The sequence below is a fragment of the Lytechinus variegatus genome, chromosome 2 (genome assembly GCF_018143015.1).
Source record: "Lytechinus variegatus isolate NC3 chromosome 2, Lvar_3.0, whole genome shotgun sequence".
NCBI lineage: Eukaryota > Metazoa > Echinodermata > Echinoidea > Temnopleuroida > Toxopneustidae > Lytechinus > Lytechinus variegatus.
In genome coordinates, this window is record NC_054741.1 from 73,526,355 (window position 1) to 73,547,574 (window position 21,220).

The 21,220-nt window shown below is 32.3% G+C and overlaps 1 protein-coding gene and 1 long non-coding RNA gene across 8 annotated transcripts; both read right to left on the reverse strand.

Annotated features, from left to right (window-relative positions):
* Positions 1–3,344: 3,344 nt before the first annotated feature.
* LOC121409631 lies at positions 3,345–5,925 on the reverse strand. Its single transcript, XR_005969188.1, has 3 exons — positions 5,886–5,925; positions 4,757–4,889; positions 3,345–4,297 (listed from the first exon to the last, which is right to left on the reverse strand). It is a non-coding gene; the product is annotated as an uncharacterized LOC121409631 (long non-coding RNA).
* Positions 5,926–6,737: 812 nt separating this feature from the next.
* LOC121409632 lies at positions 6,738–20,253 on the reverse strand. 7 transcript variants are annotated; one of them, XM_041601535.1, is made up of 13 exons: positions 20,060–20,253; positions 13,681–13,716; positions 12,816–12,851; positions 12,460–12,495; positions 12,091–12,126; positions 11,701–11,736; positions 11,314–11,349; positions 10,941–10,976; positions 10,547–10,582; positions 10,174–10,209; positions 9,781–9,816; positions 8,606–8,641; positions 6,738–7,854 (listed from the first exon to the last, which is right to left on the reverse strand). In XM_041601535.1, exons 1-13 carry the CDS (start codon positions 20,172–20,174, stop codon positions 7,850–7,852), a joined length of 516 nt encoding a protein of 171 aa, XP_041457469.1. In that variant the 5' UTR covers positions 20,175–20,253; the 3' UTR covers positions 6,738–7,849. The 7 variants fall into 7 exon arrangements, with proteins under 7 accessions (XP_041457469.1, XP_041457472.1, XP_041457470.1 ...); XM_041601538.1 differs by lacking the exon at positions 11,701–11,736; XM_041601536.1 differs by lacking the exon at positions 10,941–10,976.
* Between the last annotated feature and the right edge of the window lie 967 nt (positions 20,254–21,220).

A 21,220-nucleotide genomic window follows, 5' to 3' on the forward strand; every position in this document is an offset into this window, starting at 1 on the left:
GAGCTTAAAAAGCTGATATACAGACCATTAAACGGACATTTTACAGAGCACTTAAATTTGTAAAAATAATGAAAGCTCGATATTCGAGCTAAAATATGTTTTCTGTATTGACTTCAAAACTTGCTCCACATATCAGTCTATTGAGCAAGATATGAATCTCATCGAACAGGCAATTCTGGCGCGAAAAAGTTTTGTACAGTAACATGAAAGTTTTTTTTGCAAGTCTTCCCCTCACATTATTTCATTCACTCGTCTTTCTTCTCTTATTTTCCTCTTTTTATTTCTTCTGTCTTTCTTCTTCTTTTCCCTTTTTCTTTTCTTCTTTCTCTCTTTTTTTTGCTCTGCCAATTTTTTCAAAGGGGGCACCCGGGGGGGGGGGGCACGTGCCCCCCGTAGCTACGCCACTGTGAAGCGGTCAACATTCCAATTGATGATCAGGTTTGAAATCTGAGTTATATTTCCTGTTCCTTTTAAGTTAATCCTTATTTCATAGGATTTTTGTTTACTGCTATTAAAAACTGCTCGCGTATCTATGATATTTACAGGCATGACTTACAAAAAAAGAAAACACAAACACATGCACACACTCCCATCCCCTTCACGCACTTCACACACGCGCGCGCACCTATGCACACCCCAGAGTTATATAAACCTAAACACAGGGGCCCGTATTCTGAAGTCGGGTTTAACTTAAACTCAGGTTTAAAGTTGTGGTTTAATTATGGGAAGCCAAAAGTATCAAAATCTTTATCATGTTGTATGTTTCTTATGTTTACTGTGTTCTTTCCTGATTCATCGATGGTGAAGACAATCATCTGTTTATACTTCTTATACTTCTTACACAATTATGAATGATTTGAGAGCCGAATGAGCTGAAAGTATGATATCTCTACTGTTAGTGATTATGCAACAATTGGCTGTCCATACTTAAACCACAACTTTAAACCTGAGTTTAAGTTAAACCCAACTTCAGAATACGGGCCAGGGGGTGGAAACTCCGCTTCTGCATCCGGTCAGAATTGAAGAAAATTTTGGAGGGTCAAAAGTGCACACTGCTCCCATTTTACATGTACAAGCCTATGGACACCGCCACGGTTTTGGTACACCAGCGAAATGGAGGCGTGGTCATTAAACGTCCTTCGCGCATAGCGTAAAAATATGTAAATTAACATTTTGTCACTAATTAGCATAATGCGCGACCTGATTTAATATTGTCGGTGTCTATTGTACATCATGTTACTCATATTCACAAGTAATCTTATTTTTATTGATCTATTTGTTCTTGACTGTCACGATTATTACTGCACCTTTGATTTATTTTAGCTGCAAGTTGCCAGGATCTTTGCTAAGGCAATAACTAAAAAAAAATTATGGGAGGGAATTTAATTGAGCTTGATTTGCCCTCTTTTCATATAATTTTCATTCTAATTACATTCACTATTTATAGAGGTTCCCAAAGAAAATGTTGCCATAATAACTTTTCCCCTTAAATCGTGGAAGTGTTCCTCGGTTGACAATAATGGTTGAATGTAATTACGATGGCATCTCGTTATGTTTATGAAGCCCTTATTTGAAGAGCTCACTTGCAAAAGGGGTTAGGTCCATTTTTCATCAAATTTGATTTTTTTTTGTCTCAGTGTATAGATTTTTAATAGATGATACCAAAGAACAGTTGAAATTCCCATTAAAAAGTGATCTAAAATGGCCAAGAAAAATCACTTTTTTTCAAAAGGGGTTAAGGCCCATTTCGGTTTTGTTGCAAAAGGGGCTAGGTCCACACAATTTTTAATTTGGAAATGAATATTTTACAAAATATGAAGACAGGTAGATTTCTTTCATAGCCAATTTTATGTTCTCATGGTAGGGTGTCATGAAAATTTAGTTTTGCATAAGAATATTGCAATTTAGTTTTGCATAAAAATATCACAATATGGGAGAGTGGACCTAACCCCTTTTGCAAACAAACTATTCTGAAGAGCTCATTTGTCAAAAGGGGTTAGGTCCATTGTTCATAAATTTTTATTGTTTTCTGTCTCAAAACCTCTATATTTTTAGTCGTTCTAATGAAAACAACGAAAATTTGAAATTCACATGAAATCGTGAATAAAAGTGGCAAAGAAAATCACCCTTTTTATCAAAATTGATTGGATTCATTTCAGTTTAGTTGCAAAAGGGGTTAGGTACACAATATTTTTAAAAAGAATATATCGAAAAAAATTGAAAACAGGTACATTTCTTTTATACCCAAATTTATGTTCACATGATAGGGTAGTACATCATGAAAAATTAGTGTCTCATAAGAGTAATGCAGTGAGAATAAAAAACATGGATTTTCTCGGAATGGTAAAAAGTGGACCTAACCCCTATTGCAACTAAACTCTTCATTCATATTTTTATCTTTTCTGTTTATTTTTAATTGCAGAAAACTAAATGAACTTTTATTTCATTATTTGAACAAAAATAAGAATAAATCAAATTCTTTTACATATTAATTATTGTACAGTCTCCAATATAGGTCCTATTATGAATAGCAGTCGGGAGCACTTAATTTTAAATGGCGACTTCTATGTCACTATGACCTAGGTAATATATTCTAGGGGGATTCTCAAAATTATCTAGGCAAGGGAGCAAACCGATCATAGGCTATAGAATATTTATTTTTTATTTTCAACTGGAAATGAATCTGGTATAATTTTTATATGGAAAGAAAAATACATTTTATATACAGGTTCCACATTTTGTAGAAATAATTCCCCTCCCCCGTATACCCATCATGGACAGTAAGGTCTTATGATTGTTCTTCCAAACCAAACAACTTTCTCTTACTGCCCCCCCCCCCATTTCCTGCCTCTTCTCTCTCTCAGAAACTGACACACATAAATATATGCATAAAGGTAAACAATTCTGTCATTTTGCTTACTTTCCCACTCTTATCCTTATTTCTCTTGAAGAATATTTTGTTTAACTGCTGTTTGCTCTCATGATGTCACAATAGTATCATCACATTTCACTACAGAGTGCAACATCTTGTGCCATTTGTGCATACAAATTCTTGGTAGCAATGTATCATTACAAATTGGTGATTAATAAATGAAAATGACCAAGATCACATAATTTAATTAAAATTAACATGTTTATTAAGAAATCCATTTTCTAAAACATTGAAAATAACATAACAATAATAGAGTCTACAAGCATTAAATTAGATTTAAAAAATAAAGGATTGAGTGCATTTTTCTACACTTAAGTCAAAATATACAATGTTTATTAAAATTTCATTCAAAAAATGTCAATGAGCCTAATAGTTAATATGAGGGATGCATCCAGGATTTCATAAAAAGAGCATAAAATCTGTGATATTCTAATTTTTCCACAAAAGTTTGTCACTCAAAAAAGGAGGTAAATTCCTTCCAAATTTGCTGACAAGAAATATTCTACTAATGTGAGAGCACTCCACATAAAAAAAGGGGGGGGGGGATAATTCCAGAATCTCCCTAAAGAGTGCCTTTCCCAGTCAATACATTAGTGAATCATTCACAAAATTTAATATTGTCTACTGTCACTGTGGCTAGAATTCAATCTATTTTTAAAAATATAGTCTATTTATATATTTTTGCAGAGGTAATCCATGTCAAAACTTTTTAAAATGTAAGATAACAATAAATGCAATTTAATATTCCTACATAATTATTCAGCCATTATATGAAGACTTGCAATTATGGTAACTTTGTCCAAGCCCATTGCAGCTTCCATAAAAACCTTGATTTCTTGCTCAGCCCTGTTACCATGGTAATTGTCATAGTGACAAGATTACAATAGTAATAACTTGTTTATGAAATGAGGCCCAGGAATGATACTAAAATTATTTCTTAATCCTCTGATCACCTTTATTAACATTTATCTACGCATGATTTTTATTTCAAAATATAAATTTTTGTCTTGTATACAATAGGCCTTTAAACTGGAAATTATATTTAATTTCACAAAAATTTCTAAGAACTAGTAGAAGTATTAAATATTAATAAAAGGTAATACATTTGCCCATTGGAAAAAAAAAATTTCTTACTTGTATTTTGTGTGAAATTTTGTATACTTTAATGTCATTGCCCGCTGATGAACCTGAACTTGTACTGCACTCTTTTCTACAGATATGCAGTTTAAAGAACATTCAATGCTTTGTTGATATATCTATTCAAAATTAATTTGAAGTAACTACTTATTAACTTGGCCTTCATATTTCTTCCGTCTTGGTACTTGTTGTGATACCGGTACTTAAACAGCTTGGGCAGTGGGAAACCTGCATTGTAAAAAAATAGAAAAAGAACAAAATGAGCTGCTGATGTAAATTATTCTTACTCATCTAGTCCAGTTTTATTAAGAAGATTTAAACTCTATTTAATACTTTTGTCACTTTTGTCCTACATCCAGATAAATTCATCTATCAATATAACTATTTACAGTATGTTTTGATAATAAAGAGTGCAAATTATTTAAAATATTTATTAGATGCTAACTGTTAATATCAAGGTTTTTTATGTACATAGACAGAAGGTATGGTCGGTGAAAATGGAAATACAGGTGAATCTGAATTCAAGCAAATATTAACTATCAATGGAGCTTTATTTTGATTCAGCTCAATTCGCCATACCCCCCTCCCCAAAAGATGTAATATTTATTCATTTAGACTTTTTTTTTGGGGGGGCAGGGGGGATGAGCTTAGATACAGCCTGTATTATTATTAAAACAAGAAGCATACCTTGCAATTTTCCAATTTTTATTCAGATGTCCTGTTCCTCATTAGAGTGTAACTCACACTTGCTGATCTGCATGGTTCTCAATTTTGTCCCTCTGACCGGGTGTGAACTGCTAAGATCTTGGTCCTATTGGATCTGCAATAAACATTTTTTTTTACAGTTTGAGAGTATTAGAGATAAATAAAATACTCTTCGTAAACAATATTTAAAAAAAAAATCCAGCTGCCCATATCATTGGCGTATGAATATTCCAAACAAAATTATCAGGTCAAAAAAATTCATTCTCTCTATATCATAAAGTTTCACAGGGAGGCATACGTATACCGGTACCAGGTACCCGACTGTTTATTAAAGTAAAATGATTCCAACCACATATTGCTCCAGCTGTATAGCTGAATCAGGACCTGGTCTATGCTGGTCCTGTATATAACTAAAGAATCACATCACATTTGAATGAAGTAAACACTGAGAACTTTTCAGAATACCACCCCAGGCCAGGCCCAGGGCATCCTGTTCAAATAGAAACTTGATTTACGTCTAAGTGAGTCATTTCATTCAAATCTAACAGTGTACACTAAATCAATTGGATTTCATTCATGATTACTCTGAAGTAAAAAGCTTCTGAATAAAAGAAGCTGCTGAGAATTATACTTATTCATATGAAGATGAAATAGCGTGGACGGACTAGGCCTAAACTTCAACTTTCAAGCTTGAAGTTTGGGCCTAGTCCGTCCCCGCTATTTTCATACCCCATGACTACATCGACAATCTCGCTAGCCGGCTAGCACCGGCGTTATCAAGGCCGGATTTCGCTCTGACCAAAATCGACAGTTTGTCGTTACCAAAACAGGAGGTCGGAAACAAGTCCACATCTACCCCTGATAATTGACAATAAAACTGAAATACAGGTTTACTTTTTGCTTACATGAAGCATTCCGATGAAGGTCTACGACAAATGGTAAGTTAGGCCTATTTTTTGAGAAACTCACTGACAGATGATTTATTTGGAAGTCAGGCAAAAGAAATGGGAGCGAGGTTTACGTAGTAAAGTAATACGGGATGGACCCCGAACCCCGGCAAACACCTCACCATTGTAAGTGAGATCAAAACACGAAAATGAACTTAACTTACTTTTATTCTTATGGAATGTCATTAAATTAATATTGATGTTCCCTCCAAGATTTTCTGCTCCAATGAAGTTCACTCAGAAATCACGATTTCGAACATCAATTCTATAAACAGATGATTAGTCGAGCTATTTCGTTGTAGAAACTGGAAATTCGCAGAGTCTAAAAGAACAACACTTCGCACAGATCTCGTAGGGAATTGTGGGAAGGAAAAAACGTGTTTAATTCAAAAGATATGAATAAAACATTAGCGTCTTAGCCAATCATAGAAGTGTATTTTGCGTAATTTGACGTCATTTCATGAATTAAACATTGACCCTCCAAAACAACCTTCAAATTGTCCGCCGGCAGCCATGTTGGCTGTGTACAAAACCTATGGGAGAAAAGAACGCGCGAAAAGAGTTTCCTCTCTAGCTCCCTTCGGCTTACGTATACGTAAGATCGTATCTCTGTGCCTAAACAACTCTATGGCACACCCTCGGCCTCACAGGCGTACATTCTCAAATACACCTGACGCACCGACAAACCTGGGGCCCGTTGCATAAAACTTTTTACCTGAGAAAACTCAGGTTGTTTTTACCGCAGTTTTTGCCTTGTGTTAATGTCAATTGCAGAAGTCGGACTAACCTTAGTTTTCAGTTTTTACCAGAGTTTTCTCAGGTAAAATGTTTTATGCAACAGGCCCCTTGGAGTGCTTCATCAAAATTTTAGTCCGACAACTATTTGATAGACGCCCAATAGTACCCAAGCACACATACCCACGCACACACTCGCACACCCATAGGTCTTCCAGAGAGAACACACAAACACATACGCACATACTACAATACCGATTACAAGGAACAAACAACCTTTGTAGAGTGATGGACCTGCTCAACAAATTTAATTTTCAAAATCAAAGAAAAATCTTGGTTTGTCGCATATCATCTCTTTTGACATTAAAATACTTCCCATTATGAAACACATTGCAACTATAATAAGTTATTATTTCTTTCGAGGTATACGGTGGTTATTCATACAATACATATTGTTTTTCCTATTTATATACATATATACTTCATCATGCAAAATCAGATGTATCAGCTTTAGATGGAAACGTGAATACACTAGTACTGAGCAAAACATAAACCTCAATAAAATGAGTAAATATCACTATTCATTATATTGTTAAAATGGTAATGATGACCAAACTCAGATTTCAATACATTATCAACCCTGAAGGGACATGGGTACTTTTGAGTCTACATGGCTAAGACATCCTAAGATCGTTTCTAGCATCAGTCTTTGGGGCTTACTGGATCCAATGGCAATGCATACATTCTTCCAATTACCATGGTAAAATACACTTTAACCTGTCCGATAATATTTGGGTAATTATTGACAATCATCATCGGACATTGGAAAATATTAGTCTTTCGAAATCAATGGCTTGTTTTGAAATGAACAAAAGGACATTTTCTATACAAGGTATACAATGGTGATTTTTATTTTTTATACACAGAGAACAGGATTCAAGCTTACACTTTAAAACATAGTTAAATATGTTAGGCAACGTTGTTTAAGCCTGTCACTCATACAACTATTGTTTAAAATTTTAAACAATTTGTTTTAGAAAGTTTGAATATTATAGTTTAAAAGTTTAAGCAATAGTTGTTAGAGTGACTTGCTTAAACAGTGTTGCTTAACATTTTGAAAACGTTTTTACAGTGTAGGAATCTCATATTTCAAATGAAGAGCTGAAATTAATAAGCTACGGATAAGGAAGTCTTTTGTATTATGTCCATTCTCGTATGCTCTCATTTAAAACTGATACACGGTACAGAAACTAATTGTGTTACTCCATGTTGCTGATATTGTAGAAGAATATCTAAATTATGCTGTTGGGGTGTGACTGCATCTTGTGGTAACAATGGTAATGAGAGTTTACACATCATTATGACGTCAAATCGACCAAGAAGGTCCCTCTGATCATTCTAGATATAAAAACAACATATAAAAAAGAGATGGTGATGCATTGGTTTCCAGTAGTGATCTACTTTCCCCATCAGTACTTGTGTACCCGACGTGAGAGGGCAGTATACAGTTACATAGTTCTCAGTTAAAAGATTTGAATGAAATTCAACTTCCTGGGTATAAAACTACAAGCTGAGAGTAGAAAACAAAGAATACCAAATCAAAAATGACAGTTCATGTACAATGACACAACTGAAAACATACTTATTCATTGTTATTAAATTAATTGATAAGATAATTACATAACATTACATTACATTGCATCACATAACTTTTTCTAACAAAATTATAAATAACATCACACATAATAAAAGATCATCAGATCAATATTGAAATGACAAGAATTATGTCATAGCTGTAAACACAAGATATGATATATCTTTCAATTTCATTAAATGTATTTTACATATTACGAAGATAAACATACAAATAAGAATGAATAAATATAATAACACAACTAGAAAGAGCATCACTCAATTTTCATACGTTCAATTAATTTGCTTTTCTCTCCTCCTCCTTCACTTTTTCTCCCTTGTTTTCTACTTTTTTATCATATTTTTCCATTAAATATTAAGCGCTCGTTTTCTTCTTTTTCATCTTTTTTAAAATTTCATTTTTATTCTTCCACATCCATTTTGTCTTCATCTTCTTTTATTTTTGTTCATTTAATTAACATATCAAATTAAAAGATTAAACTGAAATTGAACTTACGATTTCCAATAAGAAGAGATTCCTCTACGTCAACAGCTAAATGTGTATAGAAATAAAAGAATACCAGATCGTATTTTATATATTACGAAACTAAATATATGAATAGAAAAATCAATATAATAACACAAATGGAAAGAGCATCACTCAATTTTAATAAGTTCAATTAATTTGTTGCTTTTTTCCTCCTCCATAACCTTTTCCCGTTCTCTCTTACTTTTTCATCATCTTTTTGTTTCACATGATTATTATTAATCTCTTGTTTTTTTCTTTTTCATCTCATTTTTCATTTCATTTTTATTCTTCCACATTCTTTTTGTCTTCATCTTCTTTTATTTTTGTTCATTTAATTAACGTATAAAATTAAAAGATTAAACTGAAATGTGTAAAGAAATAAAAGAATACCAGATCGTATTTTATATACTTCATATATTTCATAGGTTCAATTAATTTGCTTTTCTTTTCTCCTTCACTTTTTCCCCCTTTTCATCATATTTTTCTATTAATTATTAAGCGCTTGTTTTCTTCTTTCTCATCTCTTTTTTTTCAATTCATTTTTATTCTTCCACATCCATTTTGTCTTCATCTTCTTTTACTTCTGTTCATTTAATTAACGTATCAAATTTAAAATTAAACTGAAATTGAACTTACGATTTCCAATAAGAACAGATTCGTCTATGTCAACAGCTAAATGCGTATAGAAATAAAAGAGTACCAGATCGTATTTTATATACTACGAAGCTAAATATATTTATAATAATAATGATAATAACATAATAATAATAATTAAGACTTAAGTCGCGCCAAATCCACTCTGTAGAGTGCTCGAGGCGCTTTTTAGGAAATTATAAAAGAAATTAAAAAGAATTGAACAGAAATGTTTTGAGGTAATTTTTGAAAGTTTCAAAAATAGAAAAAATAAATATAATAACACAAATGGAAAGAGCATCACTCAATTTTCATAGGTTCAATTAATTGGCTTTTCTTTCCTCCTCCTTCACTTTTTCTCCCTTTTCATCATATTTTTCTATTAATTATTAAGCGCTTGTTTTCTTCTTTTTCATCTCTTTTTTTCAATTCATTTTTATTCTTCCACGTCCATTTTGTCTTCATCTTCTTTTATTTTTGTTCATTTAATTAACGTATCAAATTCAAAATTAAACTGAAATTGAACTTACGATTTCCAATAAGAAGAGATTCATCTACGTCAACAGCTAAATGTGTATAGAAATAAAAGAATACCAGATCGTACTTTATATATTACGAAGCTAAATATATGAATAAAAAATAAATATAATAACACAAATGGAAAGAGTATCACTCAATTTTCATAAGCTCAAATAATTTGTTGGTTTTTTTTCCTCCTCCATAACTTTTTCCCCATTCTCTCTTACTTTTTCATCATCTTTTTCTTTCACATGAAATTATTAATCTCTTGGTTTTTTTTTCTTTTTCATCTCATTTTCCATTTCATTTTTATTCTTCCACATCCTTTTTGTCTTCATCTTCTATTTTTTTGGTTCATTCAATCAACATATCAAATTAAAAGATTAAACTGAAATTCAGCTTACGATTTCCAATAAGAAGCGATTCGTCTACGTCAACAGCTAAATGTGTATAGAAATAAAAGAATACCAGATCGTATTTTATATACTACGAAGCTAAATATATGAATAGAAAAAAATAAATATAATAACACAAATGGAAAGAGCATCACTCAATTTTCATAGGTTCAATTAATTTGCTTTTCTTTCCTCCTCCTTCACTTTTTCTCCCTTTTCATCATATTTTTCTATTAATTATTAAGCGCTTGTTTTCTTCTTTTTCATCTCTTTTTTTTCAATTCATTTTTATTCTTCCACGTCCATTTTGTCTTCATCTTCTTTTATTTTTGTTCATTTAATTAACGTATCAAATTCAAAATTAAACTGAAATTGAACTTACGATTTCCAATAAGAAGAGATTCATCTACGTCAACAGCTAAATGTGTATAGAAATAAAAGAATACCAGATCGTACTTTATATATTACGAAGCTAAATATATGAATAAAAAATAAATATAATAACACAAATGGAAAGAGTATCACTCAATTTTCATAAGCTCAAATAATTTGTTGGTTTTTTTTCCTCCTCCATAACTTTTTCCCCATTCTCTCTTACTTTTTCATCATCTTTTTCTTTCACATGAAATTATTAATCTCTTGGTTTTTTTTTCTTTTTCATCTCATTTTCCATTTCATTTTTATTCTTCCACATCCTTTTTGTCTTCATCTTCTATTTTTTTTGGTTCATTCAATCAACATATCAAATTAAAAGATTAAACTGAAATTCAGCTTACGATTTCCAATAAGAAGCGATTCGTCTACGTCAACAGCTAAATGTGTATAGAAATAAAAGAATACCAGATCGTATTTTATATACTACGAAGCTAAATATATGAATAGAAAAAAATAAATATAATAACACAAATGGAAAGAGCATCACTCAATTTTCATAGGTTCAATTAATTTGCTTTTCTTTCCTCCTCCTTCACTTTTTCTCCCTTTTCATCATATTTTTCTATTAATTATTAAGCGCTTGTTTTCTTCTTTTTCATCTCTTTTTTTTCAATTCATTTTTATTCTTCCACGTCCATTTTGTCTTCATCTTCTTTTATTTTTGTTCATTTAATTAACGTATTAAATTTAAAATTAAACTGAAATTGAACTTACGATTTCCAATAAGAAGAGATTCATCTACGTCAACAGCTAAATGTGTATAGAAATAAAAGAGTACCAGATCGTATTTTATATACTACGAAGCTAAATATATGAATAAAAAAATCAATATAATAACACAAATGGAAAGAGTATCACTCAATTTTCATAAGTTCAATTAATTTGTTGTTTTTTTTTCCTCCATAACTTTTTCCCCATTCTCTCTTACTTTTTCATCATCTTTTTCTTTCACATGAAATTATCAATCTCTTGCTTTTTCTTTTTCATCTCATTTTCCATTTCATTTTTATTCTTCCACATCCTTTTTGTCTTCATCTTCTATTTTTTTCGTTCATTCAATCAACATATCAAATTAAAAGATTAAACTGAAATTCAGCTTACGATTTCCAATAAGAAGAGATTCGTCTACGTCAACAGCTAAATGTGTATAGAAATAAAAGAATACCAGATCGTATTTTATATACTACGAAGCTAAATATATGAATAGAAAAAATAAATATAATAACACAAATGGAAAGAGTATCACTCAATTTTCATAAGTTCAATTAATTTGCTTTTCTTTCCTCCTTAACTTTTTCCCCATTCTCTCTTACTTTTTCATCATCTTTTTCTTTCACATGAAATTATTAATCTCTTGGGTTTTTTTTTCTTTTTCATCTCATTTTCCATTTCATTTTTATTCTTCCACATCCTTTTTGTCTTCATCTTCTATTTTTTTCGTTCATTCAATCAACATATCAAATTAAAAGATTAAACTGAAATTCAGCTTACGATTTCCAATAAGAAGAGATTCGTCTACGTCAACAGCTAAATGTGTATAGAAATAAAAGAATACCAGATCGTATTTTATATACTACGAAGCTAAATATATTAGAAAAAATAAATATAATAACACAAATGGAAAGAGCATCACTCAATTTTCATTGGTTCAATTAATTTGCTTTTCTTTCCTCCTCCTTCACTTTTTCTCCCTTTTCATCATATTTTTCTATTAATTATTAAGCGCTTGTTTTCTTCTTTTTCATCTCTTTTTTTTCAATTCATTTTTATTCTTCCACGTCCATTTTGTCTTCATCTTCTTTTATTTTTGTTCATTTAATTAACGTATCAAATTTAAAATTAAACTGAAATTAAACTTACGATTTCCAATGAGAAGAGATTCATCTACGTCAACAGCTAAATGTGTATAGAAATAAAATAATACCAGATCGTATTTTATATATTACGAAGCTAAATATATGAATAGAAAAATAGATTTAATAACACAAATGCTGGAAAGAGAATCACTCAATTTTCATAAGTTCAATTAATTTTTTTTTCCTCCTCCATAACTTTTCCCCATGCTCTTTTACTTTTTCTAATCTTTTTCTTTCACATGAAATTATTAATCTCTTGGGTTTTTTAATCCAATTTTTCATTTCATTTTTGTTCTTCCACTTATTTCTGTTCATTCAATCAAAATATCAAATTAACGATTAAAATGCAATTCAACTTACAATTTCCAAATAGAAGAGATTCCTCTACGTCAACAGCTACATATAAAAATAAAAGAACATCAGGTCATCATTGAAATTACAAGAATTATGACATAAATGCAAGATATAATAAATCCTTCACTTTTATAAAACGTATTTTATATAATAACAAAGATAAATAGATACATACAAAAAGTGAATATAATAACACAAATATAAATAACATTACTCACTTTTCATAAGTTGAATTAATTTGTTTCTCTTTCCTCCTCCTTAACTTCTTTTTACTTCTCTTTTTTCTTATTAGTTCATCATCTTTTTATTCTGATGATTAATCTATTGTTTTCTTCTTTTTTATCTTACCGTTAATTTCATTGAATTTATTTTCATTCTTCAACAACTTCTATCACTTTTTCTTAATTCAATCAAAACAATTAAAAGGTAAAAATAAATTCAACATATACGATTTCCCATTAAAAGTGCTTCCTCTAAGTCAATAGCTACATGGACATAAAAAAAAACACCAGATCAACAGTAAAAGAACAAGAAATGTGACATAGCTGTAAACACAACATATAATATATTCTTTAATTTAATTTTTTTTGTGTTTTATATAATAACAGAGATTGATATATGAATAAATATAATAACACAATTGTAAGGAACATCACTCATTTTCATAAGTTCAATTAATTTGCTTGTCTTTCCTCCTGTACTTGTTTTCCTTCTAATTATTCGTCTTCGTGTTTTCTTTTTCTTTGTCTTATTTTTTTTCATTCATTTATTTTATGCTATTCTTCCCCTTCTTTTTCTTCTTCATCTTTTATAATTTTTAATCATCCAATCAAAATATCCAATAAAAAGATTGAAATAAAATTCAACTTACGATTTCCTATTAAAAGCGCTTCCTCTACGTCAAGAGCTACATGGGTATAGAAATAAAAGTACACCAGATTAACATTGAAATTAAAGAATTATGACATTCATGGAAACACAAAATATGGTACAACCTTCAATTCTATTAAATGTATCTTATGTAATAACAAAGATGAATGGGCCCTATGAAGATAAAATATAACAATAATAAAAAGAGCATCACTCAATTTTCATAAGTTAAATTAATTTCCTCCTATTTTCCTCCTCCTTTCTCTTTTCTTCTTCATCTTCTTCTTCTAATTATTCATTTCTTGTTTTCTTCCTTTTTATTTTTCATTTCATTCATTTTATTTGTATTCTTTCACATCTTTTCTTCTTCATCATCTATCATTTTTGTTGATTCAATAAAAATATCCAATTAAAAGATTGCAATAAAATTCAATTTACGATTTCCTAGCAAAAGAGCTTCCTCTACGTCAATATCTACAGGAGGAGAAATAAAAAAAATAGAAGGCCCTACATGTAAACCCTTTCACTATATACCCCTTCCCTGTTATTCAATTTATCCTAAATATTATGGCCCGAATTCTCAAAGGTGGTTTTGAAAACCCACGGTTGAGTCCATGGTTTTGGCAGATTTCATGTATAAAGTACGCTTATTTTACCGCGTATCGGGTGCGTGTATAAAAAATGTCCAATGCTGATGCGCGCTTTTGTCACAGTGCGCCAAATGGCCTGTTACCATGGTCATCCACGCTATTTTATTCATAAGCCCATCGTTTTTATTTATGAGTCCACTCTTCAACAGTGGACTCATGAATAGCGTGGATAACCATGGCAATTCAATACCAAATACCTCATTTTGTTTCTTTTATATGTTGTACATACACACACACCCACCCATATATATATACTGGTGAATGCTATCCTTGTAAATAAGAGTGCTCGATGTCTGTGATGAGGCAGAGCATGAAATAAAATAAACAAAGTTACACAGATAACGTGTGGTTCATCAGTAACTTTATTTATTATACATATTTATATATATATATATATATTATACATATATATATATATATATAGTATAATATATATATATATTATACATATTTATATATATATATATATATATATATACATATATATATATATACACAACAAAAAAGTAAGTCCCCCCTAAATCAAATTGCTGTAACTTTTGAACGGAATTGTTTTGAGATATGATTTTTCGTAGGTAGTTTTCTACATTTATTAAGCAACTCCTGAAAAAATATGAGATTGATCGGTTGAGTCATGCATGAGTAATCAAAGATTGAATTAAAAATGACCATTTTTGAAAGTCACAAGAGTCGTTTTTCAGATTGTGCAAATACAAAGTTGGGCAAAAATTGTTTTTTAGGTGAATTTTATGGTGTTATACTGTTTTACTATCCATAATATAGCCACTCCACACACAATTTTGATATCGTATGTTCATGGTTGAGTATAAAGCACATTGTATTGCAGGGGCCGCGGAAGCGGGGGGGGGGGGGGGTTCAGCCCCCACTTTTTTCAAAAAGCATGTACAAAAATGACCATACGACTGTAATTTTTTGCATGGCCAGCCCTCACCCTCCCACTTTTGGCTCAGTCACCCTCGCACCCCCCCCCCCCCACTTTGAAAACCGATCCGCGGCCCCTGTATTGTGACGTATCGTCATAGGGGTTTATGGTAGTATCCTCTACAACTTGTTAGATCATGTTAAAAATTTGAAAATGTTGGTAGCTCCCCCGATTATAGGCCCCTCCCCCATTTTTAAATTCTTAATCCACCACTGATTTGCCCGTAAATTAAACTGGTCATGAGAAACTGTTACGAAAAGAATACATTTACGCCGCATAAAGAGTATTCATTCCTAAGTTTTCGAATGTGCTCGCTCAACCATGAAAATGTTTAAAGTTCGGAAAGTGTGTGGTGATAGAAATGATGGATGATAAAAAAAAAGCATTTGAAACCGAATTTGCCCTCAATATTCAATTTATTACCGTTTAAAATGAGTCTGTGACATTGAAAATACCAATTTTCCCTCTTTGATGCGTGCTCACTCATGCATGAATAAGCATATCGATTTCATTTCTGCACAAAATTCTGCCCATAGGTTGATAAACATTACTGTTAAATAACATTGCTAAAGATAGCCTTGAAAAAAAGTTCCACCAATTTAAATAAGGGGTTACTTACTCTTAAACATATGCACCCATAGTGTACACAAGTCTATGAGAGAGGAAGTCAAAATTTTAGCAAATATGAAATGAGGGTTTGTTTCATGGACGGTTTTTGTTACTTCTGCCAACAGTTTTTACATGAAACTTCGCACATGGCTTCAGGGTAACACTGCCCAAAAGGTGCGCGCACCAAAATAACCTTTCAACACGGCACAGAGTGGGGCCAAGGCAATGAACTTTCTTCTCATTTGCATAATTTTCGAATATTGTGTGCTCACTGATGCATTAAACATCGGGATTTTCATAAAAATCAAATCAAATGAACTATGCAAGGAGGTTTGTGACAGATATCCATAGTTACAAATTGCATTTTTTCCAATAACGTAAAAAAGAGCTTATCACATTCCACATGTTCATTCAAGCGTGAATGTTTAATTAAACGCCTTTGAATCATTGAAGCATGTTAAATGGTCGTGAACATAACGAAAAAGTTGAGAAAAGATAATTTTCAGTTACCAAAATGAAACAATACTTGCCTATGATATTTGAAAATCGTATTTTTTGTTTTTAATAAATGTTCATTGAACCGTGAAACGATGAATACTGTTGCAGAAACTCTTCCCAAAAATAACTGTCATCATATTCTTTCATTCTTATTGATATAAATGTGCAAAAAATCAAATTATAGCAAGTATGGACTTGTGTTTATTCAACCGTGAAATTTAGCCAAAAAAGTTGTATCGTCTTTTAGAAAGTACCTTTTACAAGCCTTCTGGCTATTTTTCATGATGAGAATGTGGAATTAGTTCCAATAAAATGGAATCAAAGTCATGATATTTGGCTTGTGACTTTTGAAAAGTGACATTTTTGCCTTCTGACGGTGCTCACTGAAGCATGACGCAAAATACGTCCACAACATTTACTCAGAGGGTAGCTTATAAAATTACCTACACGCTCATATAAAAATATATTAAAAACTCGCATTGGTTCGGAAATTATTGATGTTTGTTTAAGGGGGACTTACTTTTTTTGTTGTGTATATATATATATATACGGAGGTCCGTCGAAAATTCGAGGAAATAAAAACTATATTGGCTTTGAAAGCATTACCATTTATCTTCAGCATATTTTGTTACTATATATACATATATATATATATATGTGTGTGTGTGTGTAGGTTTTATTGCATCATTAAGCTGCTTGAGCTACAGCCGGGGTAATAATATACTTGTAATAGAGACGTTGTTCATAATGTGTTATGCGCTATACAAGAACTATTATTATTTCTATCATAATCACGGTAAAATCACAATATCTATCCCGGTTATCTATCTAATGACAGATCAGATTTTGTTATTGCTACTGTGACAGAAAAAAAAAAAATATTTCTAGCTCTTCCGCCTTCTCCTCAATCAAGGTACTGTTAGATAATTCGTTTTTCTGAATTCGAAAAGGAAATAGCAAAAACGAAATAATGAGTGAAAACTAATGTTTTTGAGATTTAAAACGGAAAAACGTTCGTTATTTTGTTTCAGGAATGAAATATGCAAAAACGGTAAAAGCTTTGTTTTTCCGTTTTACTATTTTTTTTCTAAATATTTTTACTTTAAAGCCAGGGTTACACCGAAACAGAATTCTCCCGAATAAAGTCGGTGCGAATATGGCATTATTCGGATGAATTCAGTGAATTCGAAACCTATTCTTTAATTCGGCGAGGCCCCTAATCGGAGACGAATAGATCCGGAATAGTTCCCGAATCGTAGCAGAATCGCCAAGAACAGACCCGAATCAAGTTTGACCATCCCGAAAAAAGCAGAATGCCCAAACCCGAATACTGGCAAGAATCTATATAAGCCAAAGGTCACCAGATTCGAGCCGAATGTTGCCCGAACGCTCCGATTACAGCCGAATGACGATCCAAATTGGAACGAAAATGCCTAATGCGGCGAGTATGCCAACAAAATTCGTCAAAAAAGCCACTAGAATGGTCCGAACTGGAACTTTTTCGACTGCCGTTCGCCCATATTCTTCTCTGTTTGGCTTATTCGCATGTGCTTTGCCATGTATTTAGGTAATATGATTCGTATGGTTTCATGGAGGTATTCTGGGCAAATTCGACAATATTCGTGATATTCGGGTCTATCTAGCTTTTTGATTTCAGACTATTACTCCCCGAAAAATACGAATAGGTCTGAATCTGCCCAGAATACCCCGAATGCCACCCAGAATTCCATTTGAACACATCCCGAATGTGGCCCGAACAAAATTTGGCGTGGCGGCATTTGGAAGATTGTTTTGGAGGGTATTCGGCTGGTTTAAACCATTTCAAAACGAGCCGAATCCATCCACGAATGTTATGGAATATTCCCGAATTCACCCGATTAGGTATTATATTCGGATAGATTTGCATCTGATTCGTGTGTACATGTAACTGATGTTTTTAAGCTAGGGTATACCAAAAACGAATTCTCCAATTTTCTATTTTAAGGACAGTACCATTAAACGGATATGTATCTCACTGATCAAATAATGCGAGCGCGAAGTGCGAGCCGAATTTTTTTTTATATTCAGACCAAATTCGGGACGTTATAAGCAAATTTTTGTAATCATGATACATACCTGCATGTCTCGCTAAACAAACAATACGATCGCGTCGCGCGAGCTGAAATTCTTGTATATACTGACCCCAAAGGGACATTTTAAGGACTATATTTTAGGAATCCATATCTTACCATAGTCATCTAATGCGAGTGCCGAAAGCTTGCTGATTTTGTTAGAATTACATTTAAACACAAAGTAATCATGATTAACATACACATCTTACTAATCAAACATTGGGAGCGCGAGCTGAAAATTTTGGAAATTCAGACCTGAAGAGGGGCATTATAAGGCTTGTTTGTAGGAATTCACTAAGACCATACGTATTTCACTAGCCAAGTGATGCGAGCGCAAATCGGAAAAAGAACATTTCAATGACTGATTTTAGGAATTCATGAAGAGCAGATTATCTCACCAATTTACTAATGCGAACTTAAGCACGGACAGAATTTTTTATATTAATACCTTTAAATGGGGCAATTACTTTAAGTAGTCATGAAAAGAAGCATATGTCATTACATAAAACAATGATAACTCGAAGTGCGAGGAAATATATTTGGTGTATATTGACTTGAAAACGGGAGGTTTTAGTATATACAACATGATTATATATCTCGTTGAACACACAAAGTGAGCACCAGGAATAATGAAGACATAGGCCCTGAGTAAATCATGTTTCACAAAGTTATGAAAAAATGTTCATGTAATGTAACATACATCATTATAATATAACATGATAATGAACAATAATTTCTTCTTTCCCAATACGTTTCTCTTCCTTTCTCCCTCTTTTTTCTCTTCCTCTTTTTTTGGGGGGCCAGCCGATTGGGAGGGGGGGCACGTACCCCCTCCCCCGTAGTTATAGTTATGCCACTGGTGACCACATTCGAGAGTATTTTATAGGGTAATCGGATGGTACTCCCATCCGATACTCCCGATTTGATTGGAGGAGATCCACTGATCTGAACACTATCTGATAGTGCACAGATAAATGGGGAGCTCCCGAATCAGAAACGAATAGGTCCCGAATCCATCCGAATCAGGCCATATTCGGGCAGAATAATTCGAGAGAATTCGGTTTTGGTGTAACCCTGGCTTTAAATAGCCAAAATAGTTTATTTGGTCTTTAAAGAAGAAGAAGAAGAAGAAAATAAGCTCATCTGAAAGTGTGATTTATTATATATTCTGCTGATATCCAATTATTGTAAAGTTGAATAAAAAAGAAAGGATAGAAGAGTTCATTTGATGACATCCTTATTTTGCGGACTGCTTGGAGTTGTATTGATATTTCGAGTGCCCATTTCATTTTTGAGAAAACTCGGAACTTAAACCTTCTCCATGTTCTTTGAACCTCTCTCTGCATTTCTCCTGCATTCAATCCATAACTTATTGTTTATTATTATTATTGATAAATTTTGATAAAAAAAGTTATACATTATTTTTAAGCTAATGTTGTGGTTTTTTTTTCAAGACAAATGGAATCCTAAATATTTATAACGAGCCAATTATTGATTAAAGCTGCCTTTGTAAGGTAGGATCGCTTCTTGTTTTAGAAACTCCCCAGATGGTTAAGAAACCTGACTTACCGCTATCTACGTCTGCTCCACGACCTGTAGGCTGTGACAAGCCATTACCACTGGTCTGGTACACATTGCAGGCCAGTACCACGATAAGAAACAAGATAAAAAGACCGCACTTCATCTTCTTTCCAGATTAATAAAGTCGAAACAAAGCCAAGACTGAAAGGGATAATTCGAATTCTGTTGAAACTTCTGTTGCAACTTCCACCGTCGCTCGTGACTGAAGCATTTGAAAATTTACAATCTTTTATATATATGCTTTCAGTATTTAACAATCATGAAGCATAAACTATTCAGATACGAAAATTTGTGTGGTTCTTTTGATTAAAATTAATCGATTCCCCACAGATTTTCATTTACATTTTAATTAACAAAGAGTAAAGGTAACCCTTTAAAAGGATATCCATTCCGAGGATATCTTTGCGGCAAGAAACTTCATCAGCTTTCTAAAAGTAATTTTCAATAATAGTTGTTTTTTGTAACCCTGACCGTATGGTATCATTTAAATACTTTTATTTTCTTCAACAAATACATCATTTTGATTCGGTTCGGTTTGCTGCTTTGGTGCAATTTTAAGTTTATGATTGACCTAAAGTGCATTTACCTCTGGCAGGCGGTTGGAATTATGAGAGAAAAGGTTAAAGTAACCTTCAGGGTAAACGACAAGGCGAAAGAAGAAAAACTGAATAACAATTTTTAAAAAGGTAACAAAAGAGATAATGCCCAAAACTCCGAACCGATCTTGGTTTACTACTAAATAGCCTCCCGGGATAGCCTCACAGGAGATAAGACGAGGGCGGGATATATTGGACTGGACTGAGATACAGAAGAAGTAAAATGAAACGACCACTACCATAATACTGTGACATGCCAAGAAAGATATATGCAAGTTTTGCAATGTGTGTCGAAATAAAACACGAAACCGAGAAATCGATTATGTCATAACTTAATCACGAATAGGACTACAGTTGATAACATATAATTGAAAGCTTAGTCTCCTCTTTTTTTCTGGTATGATTCATCATCCACGCATAATATGAATGAGAAAAAAAAACATTTGGAGAAGGAATACCTAAAGGTCAGTTGGTGCACGGTATCTGTATTTCAATAATAAAATCAAATTAATGTACGTATGTTTAATATCTGCTCATTAATTTGATACCTATA

Bases quoted from the DNA above. Each gene is read 5' to 3' on its own strand.
- LOC121409632 (XM_041601535.1), bottom strand. From the start codon at position 20,174: ATGAAGTGCGGTCTTTTTATCTTGTTTCTTATCGTGGTACTGGCCTGC. The intron at 10,583-10,940 runs GTAAGCTGAATT...ATACACATTTAG, and splicing joins ATCGCTTCTTATTGGAAATC to CTGTTGACGTAGATGAATCT. The intron at 9,817-10,173 runs GTAAGCTGAATT...ATACACATTTAG, and splicing joins ATCGCTTCTTATTGGAAATC to CTGTTGACGTAGATGAATCT.